At 45.6% G+C, this 21766-nt stretch overlaps 1 protein-coding gene across 13 annotated transcripts in view; it reads right to left on the bottom strand.

The window, feature by feature from the left end:
* Positions 1-21766, bottom strand: part of PICALM (phosphatidylinositol binding clathrin assembly protein) — a 592332-nt gene that overhangs the window by 135001 nt on the left and 435565 nt on the right. For all 13 annotated transcript variants that reach the window (XM_085623164.1, XM_085623165.1, XM_085623155.1 and 10 more), the window contains exon 10: positions 14123-14246. In XM_085623164.1, the coding sequence (XP_085479290.1) occupies positions 14123-14246 (124 nt within the window). The remainder of the gene's footprint in view (positions 1-14122; positions 14247-21766) is intronic.

Raw genomic sequence — 21766 nt, 5'->3', positions numbered from 1 at the left:
CCCCTCATAGCTTTGCTGCCATTAGTAATGGCTGGGATTAGTTTTGCCTTGATGACCTTTATGAGGGGTAATAGGCTTGGTCCAGTAACCACATTTTTTAAGTTTCCAAGTGCTACTACATCCATTAGCCCTCTCCTTTTTATAGCGTCACATTGTGGCTTGAAGTTGCCCTTGTGGTCTATGATGACCCCCAAATATCTATATTAACAGACCATTTCCAGCTTCCTTGATGCCAAAAGCCAATTCCAGGTTATTTTCTTTTTGGGGGGATTAATGCACATAACTTTAGATTTTTCTTGATTGATATTGAGCCTATTAGCTACAGAATATCTCAACGTAATGTTCAATAGCCGTTGTAGGCCTACAGATGTCCGGCTAATAAGTACCAAGTCGTCTGCGTAGAAGAGGTTCAACAACTGTGTGCCCCCCAACTTTGGTGCATGTGAGTTACTTTCATTTAGCAGCGTTGATAACTCTCCCATGAAAAGATTATAAAGTATTGGAGTGAGTACGCAGCCCTGTTTTACCCCTCTGCTTGTTAAGATCTTCTTCAGTAAAAATTCGCCAGAGCCTAGTTTGACTTGCACCCATGTCTCGCTGTGCAGGAGAATTAGTTGGTTTAAAAGCAGCAGGGAAATGCTCCGCTTTTTAAATTTTTCCCAGAGAAGATTTCTGTTGATGTGGTCGAATGCTGAACTGTAGTCGATGTAAAGAGATATAGCGTTGCTTTGCTGCAAGGCCAGTATCGGTTAATAGTGAAAGAGCTAATATGTTGGTTGTAGTCCCCATACTTTTACAGAAGCCTGTTTGATTGTATGGGATTACTGAAACCTCAGCTTCCCACAATGTCAATTCCTCAAGTAAGAGACCCGCAAAATATTTGGCCTCATTATCAAGCAAGGCCACTAACCGATAATTTTTCGGATCGTTTTTGTTTCCCTTTTTGAAGATGGGTGAAATGATAGCTCCCCTCCATGATGATGGAACTATTGATGCCTGTAGGATTTTTTCAAAACATTGGTTTGAGCGCGGCGGCCCAATATTGCGACTCTTGCTTAAACAGTATAGGGTGAATCCCATTTGGTCCGGGCGCACCCTCGCGCCTTCCCTTTGAGATTCTTTTACTAATCAGTGCACTCGTGATTACGATTGCCTGATCTGGCTTCTTAATTTCGTGGTGTTCGCTACACCGCACTAATCGTCCCTCAGTGTCCTTTGTGGGATTGAGTATTCTTTTACTAGCTGTGTCAATTTCATTAAAATGCGTACTAAGAAAGGTTGTCCAGTCATCCTCTGTGACGTGAGAGTTAATGCCTTAACTCCGCTCCTTGGTCAGGTTGTTGATTTTTTGCCAAAATTGTGCACTATTGCTAGTTTTGGCATCTTATAAGAGTTTGGCCCAGAGAGACTCATCTGCTTCTCGCTTGAGTCACCAGATCTGCCTCCTGCGGTCGTGCTTTAGCCGCCTCAGCTCTTCTTTGAAGGCAGGATCTGCTCTCAAACTTCGTAGTGCTTGGCTGATGAGGGTCTTTAGGTTTTTTAGATTAGCATTGTTTCTAATGTTATAGTACCTCATGTGCTTCTCAGATTTGCCAGTTCCTTCGGACCGGTTGTTTCCCTCTTTTGTTCCCATATTGTTACGTATTGTTTCTACGAACTCCTCACAGCTCTCGATTAGGTCTGTTTTTACATTTTGAGCTTCGCTAAATGCTTGCTTTGCATGGAGCAGAAGGCGCTGAGAGTCGTCTGTTCTGCATTTTATCCGCCTATCATTTGCAGCATAGGATGAGCTATGCCCCTTGGCTCGTAGAGGGTTTAGAATTGTGAAGGCCTCATTCATGACTTCTTGAGGTAAGTGATCACTGAAATTTAGTGAGCCGCTGTGAAAGTCTCTTGCCGATTGGAACAGGTTACTAGAGACAAAGGTGAAGTCAATTGTGGAACTGTTCATTGTTCTGTGGAACATAGCCGCTTGGGGGCGGTCCCCGGGGAATCTTCAGTTAAGTGCTCGGAGGCCCAGTTCTTCTAGTGTCGCTAAGAGACGCTAAGCTACTTTTGTGCTTCTCCCTCCGGACGTATTATCTTGAGGGCTTGATTCCCATGCGAACGGGACCTCATCTGTGTTGATTTCTGTGACTGGAATGTTGAGCATATTCAGGTTGAAGTCGCCGCTGATAATCAGGCTGTTTGTTTTCTCAGTGGTTAATAATTTTGTAAGTTCTTCTTTCAGCTGTTGGGCCTCTCGCTTCGTTCCTCGTGGGTGTAAGTAGAGGTTCATCAGAATTATCTCCTCTTTTTTAGCCTGTCCCCGAATGGCGATTCGTAGTACTTGCATTGCATTCGGTGTATCTAATTTATGTGACAGAGGCACTACTGCAAAAATGCTTCTTATTGAACTATATGTGGCAAGGCCTCCCTTTTTGTGGCCAAATAGTGCGCTCTGTGTAGGAGGGATGAAATTCAGGTTACAGCCAGGAAGTTCTGATGGCGAGTCGGTCCATGTTTCTTGCAATGCGATAAGATCAAATCTTTGCATGTAAAGGTTTAGTCCCATGTCCATGAGCTTATCTCCTAGACCATTGATATTCCAGGAGCACAGTTTGACAGTGTTAGAGGTTTTCCCAGCATCAGGCCTGCTTTTTCAATGTTTTTCTGATTTGTCGTTTATGGTCCTGGACAGCCAGCTCCAGTCTGAGTGGGTCGCATCTTTCATAACATGTTGCCTTCTGATGCCTTGCTCTTTTCGATCTGAGTTGTCAGGGGTATTGCTGCGAGCCCCTCGCAGTACGGTGAATAATTGTGATTCCAGGTTGTCTCGAGTATGTGCATTCCGTTGTAGGCAATCGGTTTCCAGAGGGTCTGGGTATCTAGATTTTGCAAATGGTCGGAGCTTTATGCCCCAGCTGTTAAGCTTTGCTTGTTCTTTGAGCACTCTCTCAGCTAGTTCTGTTGTAGCCCATACTGTGTTTGTGAATTCTACCCCTGAGTGTTCTGGCAAGACTTTGAATTCCACTGTTCTGGCAAGACTTTGAATTCCACTCCTGAGTGTTCTGGCAAGACTTTGAATTCCACTGACTCCAGATCGTTGGTAGATATATTTTTTAAGCTACTGATGGAATTCAGCAGGTGTAATATGTTCTCCCTATTTAGGATATCGAAAGCGCCCCTAGATGTGTATTCAGGAATGAGAGTGATAATGGGGTTACCTAGATGTCCCTTTTTGGTGCTTAGACTGTTCTAAGAGGTTGTCGAGGCTTTCTCTTGCCTAATAGATTCCTCTGCTGTCGTTCTCTGATCCTGGACCCTTGGTTCATCTTCTTGTGGTAACTCCTGACCTGAGGTACTTGCTATTGTTGTAACCCCTGGGGAATGACCTGTTTCTATCACATTATCTGGTCCGGGGGCAGGTTTTCTATTTCTAGTAGTGCTCAATTTGATGTTTTGCCTCTCACTCTTTCGCTGACATTAGGTGTTGTGGCTATTTCATTGCTCATCTGAGCAGGGCCGACTTCATTTTTGGGAATAGCTCTGATGGAAGTTTTTCTTTTTCGATTGGTTTTCCTTTGAATCCTATGCCACTTTTCCTGATTCGAGGTAGATCTCGAGTCCTGATCCATATCAGTTTCACAACCCATTTGGCCTGACATATCGTGTATTGGTTCAGATGACAAATTCCTAGGTTTGTTGTTCTTGCCTTTAGGTGCTGCGAAGATAATTAACATTTGCTTGCGGCCCTTCCTTCTCTTCTTTCTCCCCCGCTTTAAGGGGCAGTGATATTCCGGAAGTTCCTCCTTCTGCAGGGATTCGCCAGATGCTGTTGTATTACTATTTGGTGGTGTTTGGCGCTCTCCGTCCCTTGGATGTCTATTGATATTGGCAATGTTATGTTCTCGATTTCCCTTGTCCGCTGAGCTCCTAGTACTTGGATTGAGGCCCCCTGGATTGTTGTTAGAGTTCCCTCGTTGTCTATCTGCCCTGCTTTGTTTCTCCTCTTGGCTGGGCCAGTTGATGGACTATTTTTTACCGCATCTTGATATCCGAGAGAAGGTTATCCATTGCTGATGGAAGTGTGGCCAGCTTATCCACAATTGTTATGCAAGTTTAATTCGATTGTGTAAATGTTGTCTCTTCTTGTGCCCTTCTAACCAGACTGTTCAGCTCAGCTAGCTTGTCGTCAATGTTGGCGACAACGATTGAGAGTGAATTTAGAACTGACAGCTGGAGATTCATCTTTTTTTATTGATATTGGATGGCATTAACGGACATTTGCATTGTGTGCAGGAGAGAGACCTAAATGTCTTCTTTGGCTTGCAGGGTTGTCTTGCTGGGGATAGGATGTGAGGCATTATTGTTCGGGCCTATTAATTCCTCTTGAGGGGCCACGTAGGAGGGTGCTGTGTAGGAAACAACCAATTCTTCCCACTCCTCTTGAGTGAGATACGAGGATTCTGGGTCCGTGGCATTCGGTGGGTCATAGGCTGAGTTAGCAAGGGCCACCGGAAGGCTTTGGGGGAGGGAGGGGGGGGGGGGGGGGGGCGGAGAGTAGGGGGAGGGGGGTCTGAAATTAGCCCAGAATACTCAGATTGTTGGGCATTTGCAGAGTGTGCGGGCCGATCCTGTGCTGTGGTCTGCATTATGGTGGGTGTATCTGGGCGCTGTCCCTTAGTTTTTCTCCCTGTCCACTAGGCTCACTCGTTCCCTTGAGCTCTGGTCGCTCCTGCCTGAAGTCTTGTGTTAAGACTGTATTTTTCTCACACACGAGCTCCTGTTGTATCCGTGGGGCCCCCTGTCCCGCCATTATTTTGGGGCCTGTATTCTGCGTGTTAACATTACTTGGTGCGCTAGGTACTGATGCTGGTGTCTCGGATGCCTCAGGTACTTCGAGTACGGCAGGTGCCTTTTGTCTCTCTGTGTTTCCCTCTATATTTCCGGATGGGCTTTGTCTTTCCTCTAGGGGAGCTCCCACTCCATTAGTTGTTGAATTTGGGAAGCTCTCCATGTTCCAGTTTATTTTGGTTCCGGTGTTCGAGGCACTCGGGGAACTCTGGGTGGGGGCTTGGTGCTCGCTCTTGCTTGCCATTGATTTTGTCTTTGGCATTGGGTCCAGGTTCAAGTCCAGTTCCAAATCCCACGTTCAAATGTTCGTAGAAGTCGCCCTGCTGTGGTCTTATCGGTGAGACATCGGGGCCTTCGTCACCAACCCTTCCGTCGCTGGCTTCGTCATCTGTCTCCTCTGCGTCAAGCTCTTTCTTCAGCCCTCTCGTCAGTTCGTTCATCGGCTCTGGCTGTAGTCATTGTTCCAGTGAGTAGGTTCTGGGCTGCAGTGGCCGGCGTCCTTGATGAATCAAAATTTCGTATACGTTTTCTGTTGGTAACTAGACTTTCTTGATGTGAGTACACTCGCAGCTATGCCTACTGTGCCGCTAACTTCCCCTCTCCCCTTGAGGTTTGATGAAGATTTTGGGCTTGAGAGGCCTTAGGGTAGGGGAGTCAAGGAGATCAAGTGCACTTCACCTCCTCCTTCCTCTTCCATCTCCGCTTTCCTCCGATCATCTTCGCTGATCTTTTAGCTTTTAGGGATCCTTACTGAGTTTCTTGTTGCCCTCATTTGCTCTCCTGGCTCTTAGTAGGATTCGAAGGTGCCGGTGGATCCCTTGACCTCCCAGATCTCATTGTGCCCCACTTTTCCTTCTCTTTTTTCTTCTTTTTGTTTTTCTTCTCTTCCTCTCACCTGAGTGCTACACCATGCACTGGTTGCTGGGTACAGGGGGCCAAAAGCTAAGTCTGGGAGTTGAGTGGGGGGTCGTTGACTGCGGGCTGAGTAGGGGGCTAGTTGTTGTTTGTTTTAATTACTGAGCACTTATTGTTATTGACACCTGTTCGCTATAGCTGATGGCCACCTGTTGCCTGTAACCACAGGGTCTTTCTTTGGTTAACTGTGCTGTGCTGCGCTTCAATGTCTGATCACGTAGTGGTGAAGAAGGGCTGTCCTACAGAATCATTCAGTGGGTAGCAGTGGGCAACAGTAAGTAGCAGTAGGTAGCTATTGGTGGCAATGACAATGGTGCTTCAAGGACCAGTTTAAGCTAAATTCTATGGGAGCGCCCATTGCCTGGATCACCTGGCTTAAAATTGCCTTAAAATGTACTTGCGCTTTAGTTTTGCTAGTCCCCCTGCCTACCTCCTGTTGTCAAACTGTTCTCAGTCTCCGTTCTCGGCTGGGTGCAGTGCTAGGCGCAGTGCTGGCCGCTCAGGCTGACCAGAGCAAGCTCCGCGCCCTGTACTTCTCTGTTCCGGGTCTCCACGAACTCCTGAAGAAATGACCTCGCATCTTCTACCGCTTCTATCGCTTTAGGAAAGTGTTTGGTGGGTCCTGCCGCTGCTGAAGTTGATTCGTGGCTCCTGCCGCTGTAGGGAAAGGCTTTCGCTGCTGCAAAAAGGCTTTTGCAGCTCTTGCCACCTCAGAAGGCTCACGCAGCTTCTCCTGCTTTAAGTAAGTTTGGCGGCTCCTGCGACCTGCCGGTGCCGGAATGGACACCTGCCGCCGTAGCAAAGGCTACTGCTAGATGGCCCTTGCCTCAACCTCTATGGGGAGGAGCTCGCGGCTTTTCCGCAGCTTTTCCACGGCTTTCCACTGCCTCTCGGAGCCTCTGGCGATCCCTCGCGGCAGCAGGGAAACAAGGCACCGGCAACCTCTCGCTCGCTGCCGCTGAACAAACTTCACAACTCCAGCTCCCGCCGCTGCTGGATACCTTTACGTGGCTCCTGCCGCTGCGAAGAGGCACTCACAGCTACCAGCAGCCACTCCCAACCTCTCGCAGCCCCTTACGGAGACAAGGAAATAAAGCAGCCAACAGGGAAACCGCGCCGGCAGCCTCTCACGCCAACAGGAAAAAAACGGAGCCACCAACAGGAACCGACGCAAACCACAGGTGCATCTCTAGAGTATTCCTGTATCCTCAGAGGGACGGAGTAACATGTTCTAGGATGTCTAATCAATGGTAGCTTCGTTGTAGTACGGAGAACGAATGAGACACTATAGCTAGTCGGATTGGAATTCTGGGCACTGAGGTGGGCATTTTGGTGCACCACTACAGACGGAGGTCCTGGTTTTCTGCGCATAGTTCTGTGTATGTGCAGAATCCCTGCAACAAAAGAATAGGAATGCCTTGTGGAAGGCCTTCTAGACTCTCTGAAGATATTAATGAAGTTCTGAGTAAGACCTGGGTGTCCATACTGGAGGACCTCAGGAGCCATTGCGTTAAGGTCAGCGAGGGAAGGTTGGGGTGATGGATCCTCCCATTCATTTTGGACAGCAGGTCTGGTCTGCATGGAAGCCTCCTGTGTGGGCACTCTGAGAGATGTAGAAGGTCCGGGTACCACCACTGTCGTGGCCAGTCTGGTGCTATCAGTTTCCTCCTCGCTCTGGAGTGTGAGAGCTTCGTTATGACCTTCAAGATGAGAGGAGCAGGAGGAAAAGCGTGCACAAAGTACCCTGACCAGTTAATCAAAAGCGCATTCCCTTTCGACCTTGGACGGTAAAACCTTGATGCAAAGTCATTGCATTATTTCTTTGTATCATCCGCAAAGAGATCGATGCTTGGCTGACCCCAATGATGAAAAATGTCTGCCACCACTTAGTCGTGCAGAACCCAGTCTTGCTGATCTTCGAAGTGACGACTTGGAGAGTCTGCTTGAGCGTTTTGTTCTTCTGGCAGATGGATTGCTGTGATTGAAAGCTGCCTGGCCAGGAGCCAATACCAGATCGCCTGAGACTCCAGGGACAAGGGGCAAGAGCGGGTCCCTCTCTGCTTGTTTAGATAGTTTATTGTGGTCGCGTTGTCTGTCTGGACCAATATAGATTGAGACTGAATGGACGGGTAAAAAACTTTGAAGGCTAGATGCACAGCCCGTAGCTCCAGCATGTTGATGTGATATGCCAGTTCCCTGCTCGAGAACTGGCCCGGAGTTTGCAGAGGACTCATATGCACTTCCAGACCCTGAAGGGAGGAGTCTGTAATCAGAGATTGTGTCGGAGGAGGTTGGTGGAAGGAAATACCACCAAGACTTTTTCCGATGGGACCACCATGGGATGGATGATCTCGCAGCATGGGAAAGTAGAATCTTGTCGTCCAATCGAGCAGTTTTCTGATCTCATTTGTCTTCCAAGTCCTGCTGCAGAGGCCTCATCCTGAGCCTGGCATTGGGAACTAGGAAAATGCAAGATGCCATCAACCCCAGGAGCGATGCAACCTGCCGAACTGAGGGCTGGTGAGCTTGAAGCAGACAATCTCATTTCAGCCTGATTGATAATAGTCTCTCCTCCGAAGGATACACTCTTCCTAGAGTAGCACCCAGGTAATGTATTCTTTGAGTGGGCTGAAGGACGGATTCCTCCCGATTAACATGAAGGCCTAACCGCTGTAGCAAATCCAGACAGATTTTATACTCTGAGCAGATAAGCTCTTTAGGAGCTAGTAGTCGAGGTAAGGATAGATAAACACTCCTAGGTGACGTAGAGCGGCGGCTACTACGGCCATGCACTTGGTGAACACTCGAAGTGTCGACTTCAGACCAAAGGTAGAACTTTGTACTGATAGTGTTTGGACCCTACCATGAAGCGTAGGAACTTCTGGTGGCGTAAAGTGATTGGAACATGGAAGTACGCATCCTGAAGGTCTATCGAGCACATAGTCTCCTTGTTGGAGAAGAGGATATATTTGATGGAGCACCAGCATATGAAATTTCTCTTTTCGGATGGCTTTGTTGAGGATGCGAAGATCCAATATAGGCCTGAAGCCGGCTTTTTGTCCTTTTTTTTCATACTAGGAAGTATCTGAAGTAAACCTCATTGTGAGGGAGGAACTTCTTCTATGGCAGCTTTTTGTAATAGAGTGGATACCTCCTGCTGTAGCAGGGACAGCTGGTGATAACTCGTTTTCATCAAAGGAGTGGATCGCGGTGGAAAGCGGAAATGTAGAGTATATCCATTTTGCAGTATATTCAGTACCCATTGATCTTTTATATTGCTGCACCACTCTTGCACATGGTAGGCGATACTTCCCCCACCGGAGTGGGTAACGGGGACAGAGGAAGCGATTGCTCATTGTTTGGCAGTGTTTTTGGTGGTGGAGGATTGTCGAGGAGCACCTCTACCTCGTGAAGGCTGATGTCCTTGGTAGTGTGCTTTGGTCTGGTGATACAGCCTCAGACCACTGAGGGGTTTGAACCCTCTGATAAAAGGCCTGCAGTCGTACGGCCTGTACTGGTGCCGGAATCCCTTCCTCTTCTCTAGACCCACCGCCTTTAGAGTGTCCAGTTCCATTTTCATCCTGGTCATCTCTTCATGTGCATGAGAGCCAAAAAGGGAATTCCCTGAAAATAAGAGGTTCAAAATACGCTGCTGAGGCTCCGGTTTAAGGGCCCTAAGGAGCAACCAGGAGGATCTTCTGGCACAGATGCCATGGGAGTAAGAGTGCGCAGCCAGAGATGCTCCTTCTGCTGCCGCACTGATCATCTGGTTCGCCACAAGAGCTCCCTCCTGGTGGATGCCTCCGAAATCCTGGCGATCCTCTTCGGGCAATTTTTCCTTGAAGCGTTCTATTGAGTGCCACAATGCCCTGTCATAGCGCCCCAATAGAGCTGTGACGCTGGATACCTTCAGAGATGCAGCTGCAGAGTCACATGCTTCTTTCCCATGAATCCTGCAATCTGCTCTCCTTGTCTGGAGGAACCGTTGAAGAAGAGGGTACTGCTGAGTCTTCTTTGCAGAAGCAATGATCACAGAGTCTGGCGGAGGATTCGCCCTGAGGAAATGAGGATCTGCTCCGATATTCTGTACTTCTTTAGGATCCTCTAAGGAGCTGTTTTGATTGACGCTGGGGTGAGAAAGATATCCATGACTGGCTGTAGAAGGCCCGGAACCAAAGGCAGTAGAGGTCTTGACACTGATCTTTGGTGAAGAGTCTCAAAGATGACTGACGATATCTGAGGAGCACTCATTTCAATATTCAATTTTTCCGCTCCTCTTGCCAGTACATCATGAAAAGTATTACTGTCATCCACCGTTGATATTTGGGACGGTGGACTGTCCGTTAGTGTGGGAGAATAGTCCCTCTAGGAAGAGTGTGTAGAGGAGGAGGATGACCAAGAAGGAGATCTACGCCTCTTGTGGCGGCTACGTGATTTGGACCTCCGACCTGATGGAGATTGTGTCCGGTCACGTTGTCAACCCCCTGGAAGGAGTGGTAGGGGAACAATGTTCTGCCTGCACCAAACGAGCCAGAAGATCTGTGGAGAGGGCTAGAATAGTCCAGAGGCTGTTGGATCTGTGTAGAGGTAGTTTTCTGCCAGTGGTGTACTGGAAGGAGCCATCTGGGAAATAGGTGAATGGAACGAGATCTCTGCCCTTCTTCGCGCTGCGCAGGAAGAAGAGTAGCCTGCCGAGTGCTCTGCTGTACTCACCTTTCAGGAGACGGACTTCTTGGCGTCGAGAGCAGTACCTGAGGAGATCTTGCCTCCGAAAGTGAAGACTTGAGAGACCTTTCAACACTGAGCAGTGTCTCACTGATGGTGAGCGGTGCGTCGACATCGACAGATGGGAGTGTCTCGACGTCAAGCGACTATGCGCTACCAAGACTTGAGAAACCAGTGATGGAGTTCTAGGTCTTGACGTCAGGGCATGAGTAGCCACCAGAGTTGGAAGTGCTGATGCCGAGAGAGACTTCTGCTCAAAGTCGAACGATGCCCCGCCGACAGAGATTGGTGTTTCAACGTCAGGAGTGGACTGGCCAACAGAGGCCGAAGCCACAAAGTCGTGTGGAGAAGGTGATGGAGCGTGTCTTCCTAACATCGAACCTCTTCTGGACGACGTCGTGGTTGAAAGAGGCCTCGACGTTGACTGCCACCTTGTTAAAGGCAATGGAGGAATACGCCTCGAAGTCGAATCTCTTCTGGACCCCGTCACGGTTGAACGAGGCCTCGATGTTGATCGCCGCCTTGTTGACGGCAACAGAGGACTACATCTCAATGTCGAACGCTGGAACGATGGCGACGACGGAGAGCGATGTCTTAACGTTGGCACGTTGACCATCACCAGGTTGACGGCAACGGAGGATTCAAAGCCTGACGTCGATGGGTCGACATACCTTCATGTTTCCATGACATTTTCGATGACAATTGATACTCTCGACGGTGATTTCGCCGACGGAGGAGCTGCCGTAGCCGTATCTTCGTCGTCAAAAGCATTTTCAAAGCCGAGCCTGACGCCAAATAAGAACAGACCGGGACCTTACTTTTGGAAGTCGACCTGTGCCTTTTCTTCTTTCGCCTCACAGGAGATTTGCCTGTGGAGGTAGTAGACGACTTCTTCCCCAAGCGACTATAAAGACGGTTTCTTTCTCTCTTTTTGAGAGTGCGTCTTGACAGATTCTGGCAGTGTTTCGGCAGGTCTCAAGTTAATGAGACTCAGGAAGGCAGTGGATACAAACAGAATGAGAATCTGTCTTAGCCTTCTTTTTACCACAGGAGGGGCAAGGATCAAAAAGAGAAGAAATCCTCTGACTGAAAAAAAGCCAAATCTGCTAGAAAAAAGGCAACTCCTTACTTCAACAGATGTAAAATGTCGAAATAACAGAAGTTACAGCAAAAAAGGAGAACTCTTTTGACAGAAAAGTTTTTAAAAAAATCGAGAGCTGAAATCCAGGATCCTGACTGAAGCAGCCGGAAAGAACAACTGACCTAACTGTCACTCCTGGGCCATGATGGAAAGCTGCCAGTTTATTCTTACAATTGCTTTCATTTTCTATACTGGTAAGTTTCCAATGCAGCATATTGGCTAACAATGCCTGTGTTTCTTGCAGGACAACTTTCTGCTGTTAATTAAAGAGAGTTCAAGTGTCTCCTTGTCCTCCTGTTTTCTGTTTGTTGTAAAATCAATGTTGCATGGCATTGGTTAGCCTTGGTTTTTTCTGGGAGGCTGCATTGGTTTATGGAGAAAATGATATATATATATATATATATATATATATGTTTTCATATATAATTGTTTATATATGTTCCGGGGTCCCCGCAGGAATATTAAGTGCGTATGACTATTGATGAGGACCCCCTGGAAGAGAAGGATATGCAATTTGCACAACATAGAAATTGGATCTATTTAAGTAAATAGAAGTGGAAGTTATGTTTCCATGTTCGGTGTATATGTAACAAATGCTTCTAATGCATGTCATGAACGTGCAACCTAAAACTAAAAAAAGGGACTTTGGAATGTAATGGAGTAACTATGGAGTGGCCAAATGCAGGCAATAGAAATGATGGTCTACACCAGCAGGGGTATCCAACTGAGGAGCGGGAGGATCCATGCCATATTTTCTGGTCGTTCACATACATTAAATATACCTACAATAAATCTAAATGAAAATCATGGCCGACATGGTAGGTGCTAGTCTGAACATCTGGCCTAGAGCTTTCCCTCCTGGATCTATGTTGGACACATCAACAAACTAACAAATGAGAAAGCAGGTCTGGAGATCCACAAAACAGAAGCATGCATGTACTGTTACTTTCGTTGGTAGTAAAGTATTTCTGGATTAATGTGGCTTGGGAAGGACCACTCCTAACGAAGATGCATATTGCAGTAACTGAAGTGACAGGATCTATGTCCCAAATGTTGTTGGTCTTGCATACATTTCCGTCTGCATCATCCACCATTTATGGCTCAGATATTGTACTCAAGAATATGTACATGAATTATTAAAATCGTGTAACAGATACAAGTGTACGCATAGTTTAAGTGTGGTGTACGTAACTCAAGTTTCTCCATGTGCATTTGTGACTTGAATCACAAAACCGCTCGAGCAGATAATAACACTTAGGTGCATTGATTGCACATGATTTACAAATGCAAATTCATATTAGGAATTCACATCATTAAATTTCCACTAATGAATCAATTTGCTCACAAGAACTATTACACCCGAGTTCTATAATATTACGTAGGAGCAAATCTGTTGCTGGGAATGCCTTGTAAAACAAGAAAACACCCACAAATGTGTGAGTTTATGGATATGCCCACACTTCTCCAGTGCACATTCCTACTCTGGGCAGGAACAGATTTACTCCTGTCAAGGTCAGGAGTAGATCTGTTTCCACAGTGGCATTTGGGGATAGAACGCTCCAAACATTCACTCATATAACTCCCCAGCAGCTTCCTCTGAGTAATCTTGGATTATTTACAGAATTCCAAAAAAGTGCAACTCATCTCCACAAGTTGTTGTGAACGTTCAGGTGTGGATTTACACATTTTATTTAACCAGCCTGAGTTTCACATGCCTTGACGCAAGAGGTCTATATTTGGGGATGATTCAGCAAACGGCGAGGCTCTTGGATAAACTATTTGTTTTGTGGGTTCCTAAGCTTACGCCTGTCAGCCATAACCAAACAACGACAATCTATCCACAGAGCAGAAAATTTGCAATCACAGCATTCGCTTGCATGTGCAAATTCACAGCTAAATTTGTTCCTACTGTTTTCTCCAGATAGAGAAAAATTTTCATTTGGACGAATCAGTCCCCCCAAATCACCACAAAGATTAAGTGTTTCCATGTCCTTCCGCTTTAACAATTACGCTTGCTATGTTTTAGGTCCAAGTTTCAATGTGCAGCAGATTGTAAACTCAAGGCAAGTGTTGGTGCACATTGAAAAAATATACAACTTTATGGGAGTTTTTAACTTTTTAATACATATAATTCTGAACAGCAGCAAATTAGACCCATCTAATAGATTTCTTCTGCATTAAGTTGAATTTACGACTGCAGATTTGCGACAATACAGATTCTGTTCATTAGGGTCTTCCACCTGCAAAAGCAGTCCTTTGCTCACCTAAGTTTTCTTAGGTATGGAAAAGGTTTTGCGAGCCAAGCCCTGTATAGTTTTAAGTTTGTAGTGCTCAATTCTCAATTTTTGTTTAAAAGAGCTTCAGTTACTCCTCTCACACTACCTTTGCTCACACACGATAACATTAAGAATGAGATGAAGTCTGTTGGATGACCATAAACAAAATATGATTATATTAGCAGCACGTAAATATTTGCATTTAATGTTGTTAAAGCAGAATTCTCACCTTTAGTGCTTGTAAGCGAGCTTGCTCCTCCTCTAAGGCGGCTTGCTTTTCCCTTTCATCCACTCTGGTGAGAGAGAGGCCCGTGCTTGCAAGGGATGAAACTGCATTTGAAATTGTGGTAGCCCTGAAATATGATTACAGGAGGTGTTGGGTCGTTTGTTCACATAATTGTTTAATACAAATGTTTTGCTGTCATTTCCCTCTGCAAATGTCCCTCTCCTCATTCATAAGTACTTGACACATTCACCACCATGGTTAGAAGTTTTGAGAACAGTTAATAAGGAATGAGAGGTTATAGGATCATTTTGTGTTTAAGTTCATATTAATAATTTTGAGGTCGAGCCTACCAAACAGCAAAAGCTATTTGGTTGCTAAAGACCTACTTTTTGCTTATCATGAACTTACAAGGGCCCACTGCTTACCACTGTTTGGCTTCATTGTCACTCATTTGTTAATTTCTTGTATTAAATGGCTTTCCTTGTCCCAGCTTGTCCACCTTGTGTTTGTCCCTCCCCTGGAGCATAGCCTTTTTACCATTTCTCTGATTGGCTTCTATTCTTTCACTGCTCATTTTTAGAGAGCTACATTTGCGTGGTTTCCTGCTCTCTCCCTTGTGCTTTTTCCCCACACTACATATGCTGTCTTCCTCGTTTTGCAAGGTCTCTTTTATGTGCTTCTCCAGTCAGTGCTTCATTTGTAAAAAGAAAATAAGTACCAGGGCTTTCACCAAGAGGCCACTGCAACTTGCACCACACATTGCCCCAGCCATGCTGCCAATGACTGAAGCAACACAACTACTAACCATCACACTCTAACAAGTGTGATAAATAGGACTATTCCAGGCCCCCAAGGCTATAAAAATTGCTTTGGCAGCAGGCAATAGTTATTTTTAATGAATATTGAATGAATAATTGTGATCATCTCTAAATTACCCAGACAGTGCCGGAAACCACTGGACCAAATTAAGCACTGCTCCTCCATTCCCCAACCCCCATCCCTCCAACCCCCTTTTTTCTCTCCCTCATGTTCTGCTTTTCACATCCCCCACCCACTCCAACGTAGCACTCCCCATTTTCACATTTTTATTTGCGGGATGCAGGGGAAAGGGTGTGGGGGTAGTGAGAAACATGCAGCAAATGATTGCTGCCAGTCCTTTCGGTTTTACAAAAAAGTGCTTTTGAGCTATTTTCTTTTAATTCTTTTTTTGGTGCCTGTGTTTTTTTTACGGTGCAAAAAGAACAATTGGACAGAATGCAGAACAATGCATACATTCAGCTCAGTACAGAGATCTGGGCCTAAACCCATCGTTGTTTTGCTCCCCATGCCATTCCAGTTTGAACCCAGCCATATGCAAGTCAGTCTTGACCCTGTGCCCAATGGGAACAGTCCAGCCCGAACCTCCAGCCGGGTCCTCCCTGGACTGGAAACAAGCATCCTAGGACCGGTTTCGGGGTTTCACCCCTCATCTGCCAGGATGGCATGACTCCAGTGGCATGGAGAGCACGGGACCCACGTTTAGGCATACCTGTCCCACTTGGGGAAACCAATGCAAAAAGAACAATTGAGGGACAGAATGCAGAACAATGTCATACATTCACCCCAGTACAGGGAGGACCTGGCTTGGCAGTTTGGGCTGAACTGTTCCCATGAGGCACATGGTCAGGACTGATTTGCATATAGACAGGTCTAAACTGGGGTGGCATGGTGAGCAAAGGAATGATTGATTTAACCCAGATTTCTTGACTGGGGTTGAAGGTTTTGATTTGTTCTGCATTCCGTCCGTCAATTGTGTGTCTTTTGCTTCCTCACCCCAAGTGCGCCGGGTATGCCCAGACGTGGGTCCTTGACTCACTGTGCCACTGGATTCAAGCTATCCTGGCTGATGAGGGGTGAAACCCCGAAACCGGTCCTAGGATGCTTGTTTACGGTCCAGGGAGGATCTCGTTTGGCAGATCGGGCTGGAGTGTTCCCATGATGCACAGGGTCAAAACTGATTTGCATATGGCCAGGTCTAAACTGGCGTGGCATGGTGAGCAAAAAAATGATGTATTATACCCAGATCTCTTGACTGGGGGTGAATATTTCGATTTGGTCTGCATTCCGTCCATGAAATGTGTGGCTTTTGCTGTGCTTTTTTGCAGGCATGCATGCATATGTACATTAACCTGCATACGTGTGCCTACAAAATAACGTAGCCTCTGAGGCCATGTCATTGAGCCTTTTTATAATTGTTGCCATGCTGCACAGCTTCTTGCTTATGCTTTACAGAAAAACAAATAAGTCCCAAAGGCGAGATGTATTGGTATTGCCAATGCTGGTTCTTGCATTTTTTCTGATTTACTACCAACACGAGTAGTAGCAATTTATCATATTAGTTTTCTTGTAGATAACCAGTACACAATAATACAAACTATGGGTCAGTAGTCATATTTCCTTTTCAAAATTACAAGTTGGATTTACTGAATATACAATTATATCATCCAGCTTAAGAAAAAATGTAGAGAAAATAATTTTCTATGAAAAAAAATGTAAGTGCTTTAATTAACCAATAATAAGCATAAATTATAGAAGTTGAAAAAGTACGTTTCTTTGTTGGCTTTTCTCTCATGGAAATGATTTTCCATAAAATGTAGCTCCCATACCGTTAGCCTGCAAAGGATGAAAGGTGGGTCTTGGACAGAAAAGTCACCAAGTAATACATGATGGCACTGGGTGCAATATCGCATGGTGTCTGCCCAATCGTGTGCAAAAAGAAAATTAAAACCATGCTATTTGTCAAGAAAGGTGCAAAGATGCTTTCAGAAGCACAAGAATAATATGCAACCCATGGACTGAAGAACAGTAGAATCTATCTTTCCTTTCAGCTGTAGGCTTCTGAATATATCAAAGAAAAAATAGGAAACAAACAGCTACGAGACCCTAACAAAGGGATGGTCAATAGGTAAGCGACCTTTAGGTGATTGCAAAAACTGTAAACTATCATGAAAAGTTTAAGAATCACCAACTTCACATAATGAAAGGCCATCTATGACTGCAGGAAGAGGAGGTTCAATCTCTGAATCAGGAACAGTAAGAGAAACACAAGGCTTATCCTTGGTAAATGTGAAATACTGAATTAACTTGCCAAGACAAACATAGGCCGAAAAGCCAACAGGCCTCACCTATGAGAGCTATTGGCTCTGACAATGTTTTCTAGCCATGCTGCACAGCAGCGCGGATGCTTTGCAGTGTGGCTAAAACTAACAAAGATGCACTATGACTCAGCCAGGGCTAAAGCACTTTTTTTAAAACTGCATTACCAGTGGATGCATCATAGTCCTTTTTAGGTCTCGCCTGGCGTAGGCAGAGCACATGCACAGTCTCGCTGGCGAGATTTATTGATTTGGGGTATTTTGTGTAAAGGACATTAAGCCCCGCCCCTCTTTTCCATTGGCTGGCGTCACCGTTTATGCTAAACAGTGGCCAGCCATTGGAAAAGAGTTGATGGTGACGTTTTTGTTCGGCTTTTTGAGCAGTCCCATTTGGACGGGCTTGTCTGCCTTCCTTGCGTCGTAAAAGCTTTCTTATCTTTATGGGACCATGTGTTTCAAACACATTGTCCCATAAAGACAAGAAAGCTTTCACAACGCGAAAGTGAAAGCGGACCATGCTTGTCCGGAATAATCTACAGTGGAAGCTTACAGAACTGGCCCTATACAACGCCGTTCATTGTACCCGGTTCACTGGCACAGATCTTTTACTGAGGGGCAAGTTCACGGTGATATCCACGTAGCCCCTCGTAGAAGGTGCATGCCCCTCACCCCAGAAGGTGCTCTATTCTCCATACAGGCTTTCCATCGCAACTCCGTTCTCCTTCCAGCTCTCCCTCGGGTGCACAGTCCGGTGAGATGTTCCTCTTACCAGTGATATACACATGCAGCTCCTCGGCAATGCCCTCGTTGCCGCCCCCAAAGATGATCATGTGCTCCTGGAATGTCACCGCTCGGTGCCCGTGATGGGAGCGTGGTACGGGGCTGGTGAAGGAGGTCACCCACTTCCAATTAAGTGGGGGACATTCCGCCATGTTCACCGGTTCAGAGCCGCCCCCGGCTGTCACTACTCTCTGCCGCCCCCATGTCCGCAACGGGCTTCCATTGGGCACCTCCACAGCTGGGGAACAATAGACCGCACCACATGCAATGCTTGTGCGTGGTGAGACGGTCATAGCCATCTTGATTGTGAGTATACACATTCATTGTCTTTCTGATAAGTGGCGGAAACGTCAAATAATTGACAGATGAACCTACACCTAAGATGGTTGCTGACCAGATGTGAGTGTAGAAGCGCGTTTTAGTGTTTGAAAATCTGCTTACTAGATGGTGCTGCAAAGAAGACGAAAAGCGGATGAACATGTGAACGGCCTATAGAGGTCTCTGATACAACTAGAACAGCAATTTTATTTTTTTCAGTTTTATATAGCGCAAACTCGACCCAAGGGTACATTATCAAAGATTTATTTTAGGCACGGAGATTAAATGATTTGCTCAGAATCACAGGATGCTTATGCCTCCGGCCAGGCTCGAACCTGGTACCCCACCTTCAAAGTCGGCCGCTTTAGCCACAATGACGTGAACATACATGCCAGCTTGTCTGATTCAGAAGGGAGACTATGGCTTTCAACGCTAGTCTCCCTCCTCCTGATTTCTGTATACATAAACCAGATTCGAATTGCCGAATCGTGATCGGCTAGAAACAAGGCAGCTTGAGCTTGGAATTATATATCCTGTGCCAGAGCCTTGCCCTTAATTCTTGGAGGGGGAGATTAGAGGGTGTGACAGGCCTCGACATTTAATTTTTGACAGCTTTACATAGCACATACAAAAACTCTGTTTTTGTTTGCTCTATGTTATGAAACTGCCAACAACTACATGCTGATTGTCACTATACATGCTAAGAGACCGATTCAGACTGATGGCTTCAATCTAACTTAATGGGTTAAATACATCCTCCTATTTTTTTAAATCTCTCACTTGCGTGCTCTCAAATGTTGGCATGTATGTGTGAATCAGCCATGGGCTCCATTGTTTTATAGCTGAAACTCGACCCGAAGCTATTGGGACACTTAACATTTGTTCCAGAGCTACTTTAAACAGGCTCATGTTTTTTTTTAATCACATGGAGATTATGTGATTTGCACAGGATGTTGAGCCAACGCCGAGACTTGAAACTGGTTTCTTGTTGCTGTGGAGGCTCTGTGGCTTTGCGAGTGCAACCGGAACTGGCCTACAACCTCCGGTGTCCTCACAGCAGAACACAGTAGAGCTGCAGTGCAGTTCTCTGTAGGGGCATATATTTCAGGAGAGAGCTACTCAGTTGGGAGCTGGGACTACAAAGTATGCAGCAGATGGTCCTGAGGGGATCAGTAGCAGGAGCTAGAGTAAGAGTTGGTGCTGAGGCCCACTCCTCCAGCGTTGACCAAAAGGCTAAAAGAAAAGCAGCGCAATCCCGAATCCTGGCGGCCAAGAAAGGAAGAGCCATTTAGAACAAGCATTTGCAATGCAATAGGTCTCGCATTACTGAATGTTTGAGCTATTGGTGTTGCATTCTTATTAGCAATGCCAATAGCTCAATCTTTAATAATGCGAGACCTATTGCATTGCAAATGCTTGTTATTTTTAGCCATGCTGCAGGGTAGCCACGCTGCTATACAGCATAGCAACATATCATTGCCAAGGTCAGCAATGCCCATGCTGTACAGCATGAACAAAAGGCAATGGCACAGCAATAGTCTCAAAGAAGAGATCTATAGGCTTTGCCAGTGCTTGTTAGGACTGGGCCCAACACTCCTGTGATCCTTAGAAAATCAGTTAATCTCATGCGTGAAAAAGAAATCAGATTTGAGAAAACATTCTATCACATGAAGAAAGCAATTGTGCTCCTATCTATGTATTGGTGAAAATACATTTGGAAGCAGATAACATATGTTGTCACAATAAAAGCAGAGAACATTTCTTGTTGCAAGAAACGTCCATTTCAAAGGAGTAAAGGGCTTCTTTAAAGAGCTGTGGCATAGTAAAAAAACTGCAAATGGCAAGAGGTTCAACAAGGACGGCACCAAAGAAAAAATAAAAGTAGTGCCTCAGTTACAGCGCGATCAGCTGAAGGACAGCAATCCAAATGTTTATAACTAAATACACATTTAACATGCATACAAGCTTGCATCAAATACGGCGAGCTGGAAATTTCTAATAACAGTAAGACAAATTAAGAACACTAGCATTTCTGTTTGCACTGCCCCTTTTGGTAAATGGTCAAGGCTGATTAAAATGTGGTTGGTCCCGGTCTGTGGTGGCATAGCGAGCAAAAACACAATGTATTGGAATGCCTAGGCACTCAATCACTTTTGTTCTTCTCAATAAATACAAATTTGTGTAATCTAGCTAAACAGAATCTTCTGCGTAGAAGAACAAGCATTTACAAAGCCAAAAGTTCTGACTTTAATGTACTACTGCATGAAAACAGGATTTATATGTGCTTGTGTTTGAATAGCATAGCACATTCAAGACATCCCTATTGATCTTGTCAATGCTTCTTTTTCTAGCAAGCGGTTTGCCTTTATTAAAAGGCAATTTTATTAGGACGTACTCTCACAGTGTTTAGCAATAAAGCCGCTGCTGCTTTATGTGTGTATAAGCTGATAAAGCATTCAACAACTTGTCTAATTTAATATGGTGCTAACAAATTAAAGGAGTATGCAGTTCCTAAGGAGGCTGACAGTGACTTCGTAGTTGGTGCAAATAGCTGGCTACCAAGAGGGAGGAAGGGGAATCCTTCCTTTCGGAATTAGGGCTCTCACACACCCAGCCCGCTTGGTGACATGCTTCATCATTGGGCATGCTCCTCGTCCGGTCAGCGCTGCAATACCCGACGGGCACCCTCAGTGGGGGCTCTTTGGCGGAGATCTTTTATTCCTTGCCGTATGGTGAGGTGTGTGTAAGGGGCCCTAAAGTGTAGAAGTGTTGTGTTGTGGTTTCTAAAAAGACCAAGTGAGTTTAAACAGGGAAAGGGAGTATCAGGGCAAGCAATTGTATTAATCCGGTCTCCCACCCTTATTAAAAAGAGTAGTGGCAACTGTCTATAGTGATGTTATAGGCAGTTGCGCTATGTTTCATGCGGTCAACATGTTTCTTGCCCTAGTTTTCCTAAGTTGGATCAGGCAGAAATTCTTCAGGACCTAGTTTGGGAGTTGAAATCCACACTAAGTGACTGATAGTGGGGTGTAGTAACCTAGATATTACCAGTATGATAGAACCAGTGGCGTGTGGTGTCCGTGGGTGCAGTAGCCAATCTAAAATAAAAGAACAAAAACATAAAAACAGTCATTTACAACATGACTAATCCTGTGAGGATTGTGTAATTACCAAAGCATGTCAGCGGCACCTATTAGCGTTACCATTGCATATATTGAGAGCATCATTACGAGGTTTAAGGCATTACATGTGCAATGGTGAATTGTATGTACAGCACATGTGGTACACTGGAATTTGTTTAAAAGGCACTTAGGCAACAGTGCAGCAAAGTGAAGTAAAGTAAAACCTAGTCACAGTCAGTTTCGGATGTTGCCACTCACCTACAATTTATTCAAGACTGGCCCCATCAGGTAGC

This window comes from Triturus cristatus, chromosome 8 (assembly GCF_964204655.1).
Source record: "Triturus cristatus chromosome 8, aTriCri1.1, whole genome shotgun sequence".
Lineage (NCBI taxonomy): Eukaryota > Metazoa > Chordata > Amphibia > Caudata > Salamandridae > Triturus > Triturus cristatus.
Note: the sequence above shows the minus strand (reverse complement) of the source record. Positions and strands in the feature narration are given on the sequence as shown.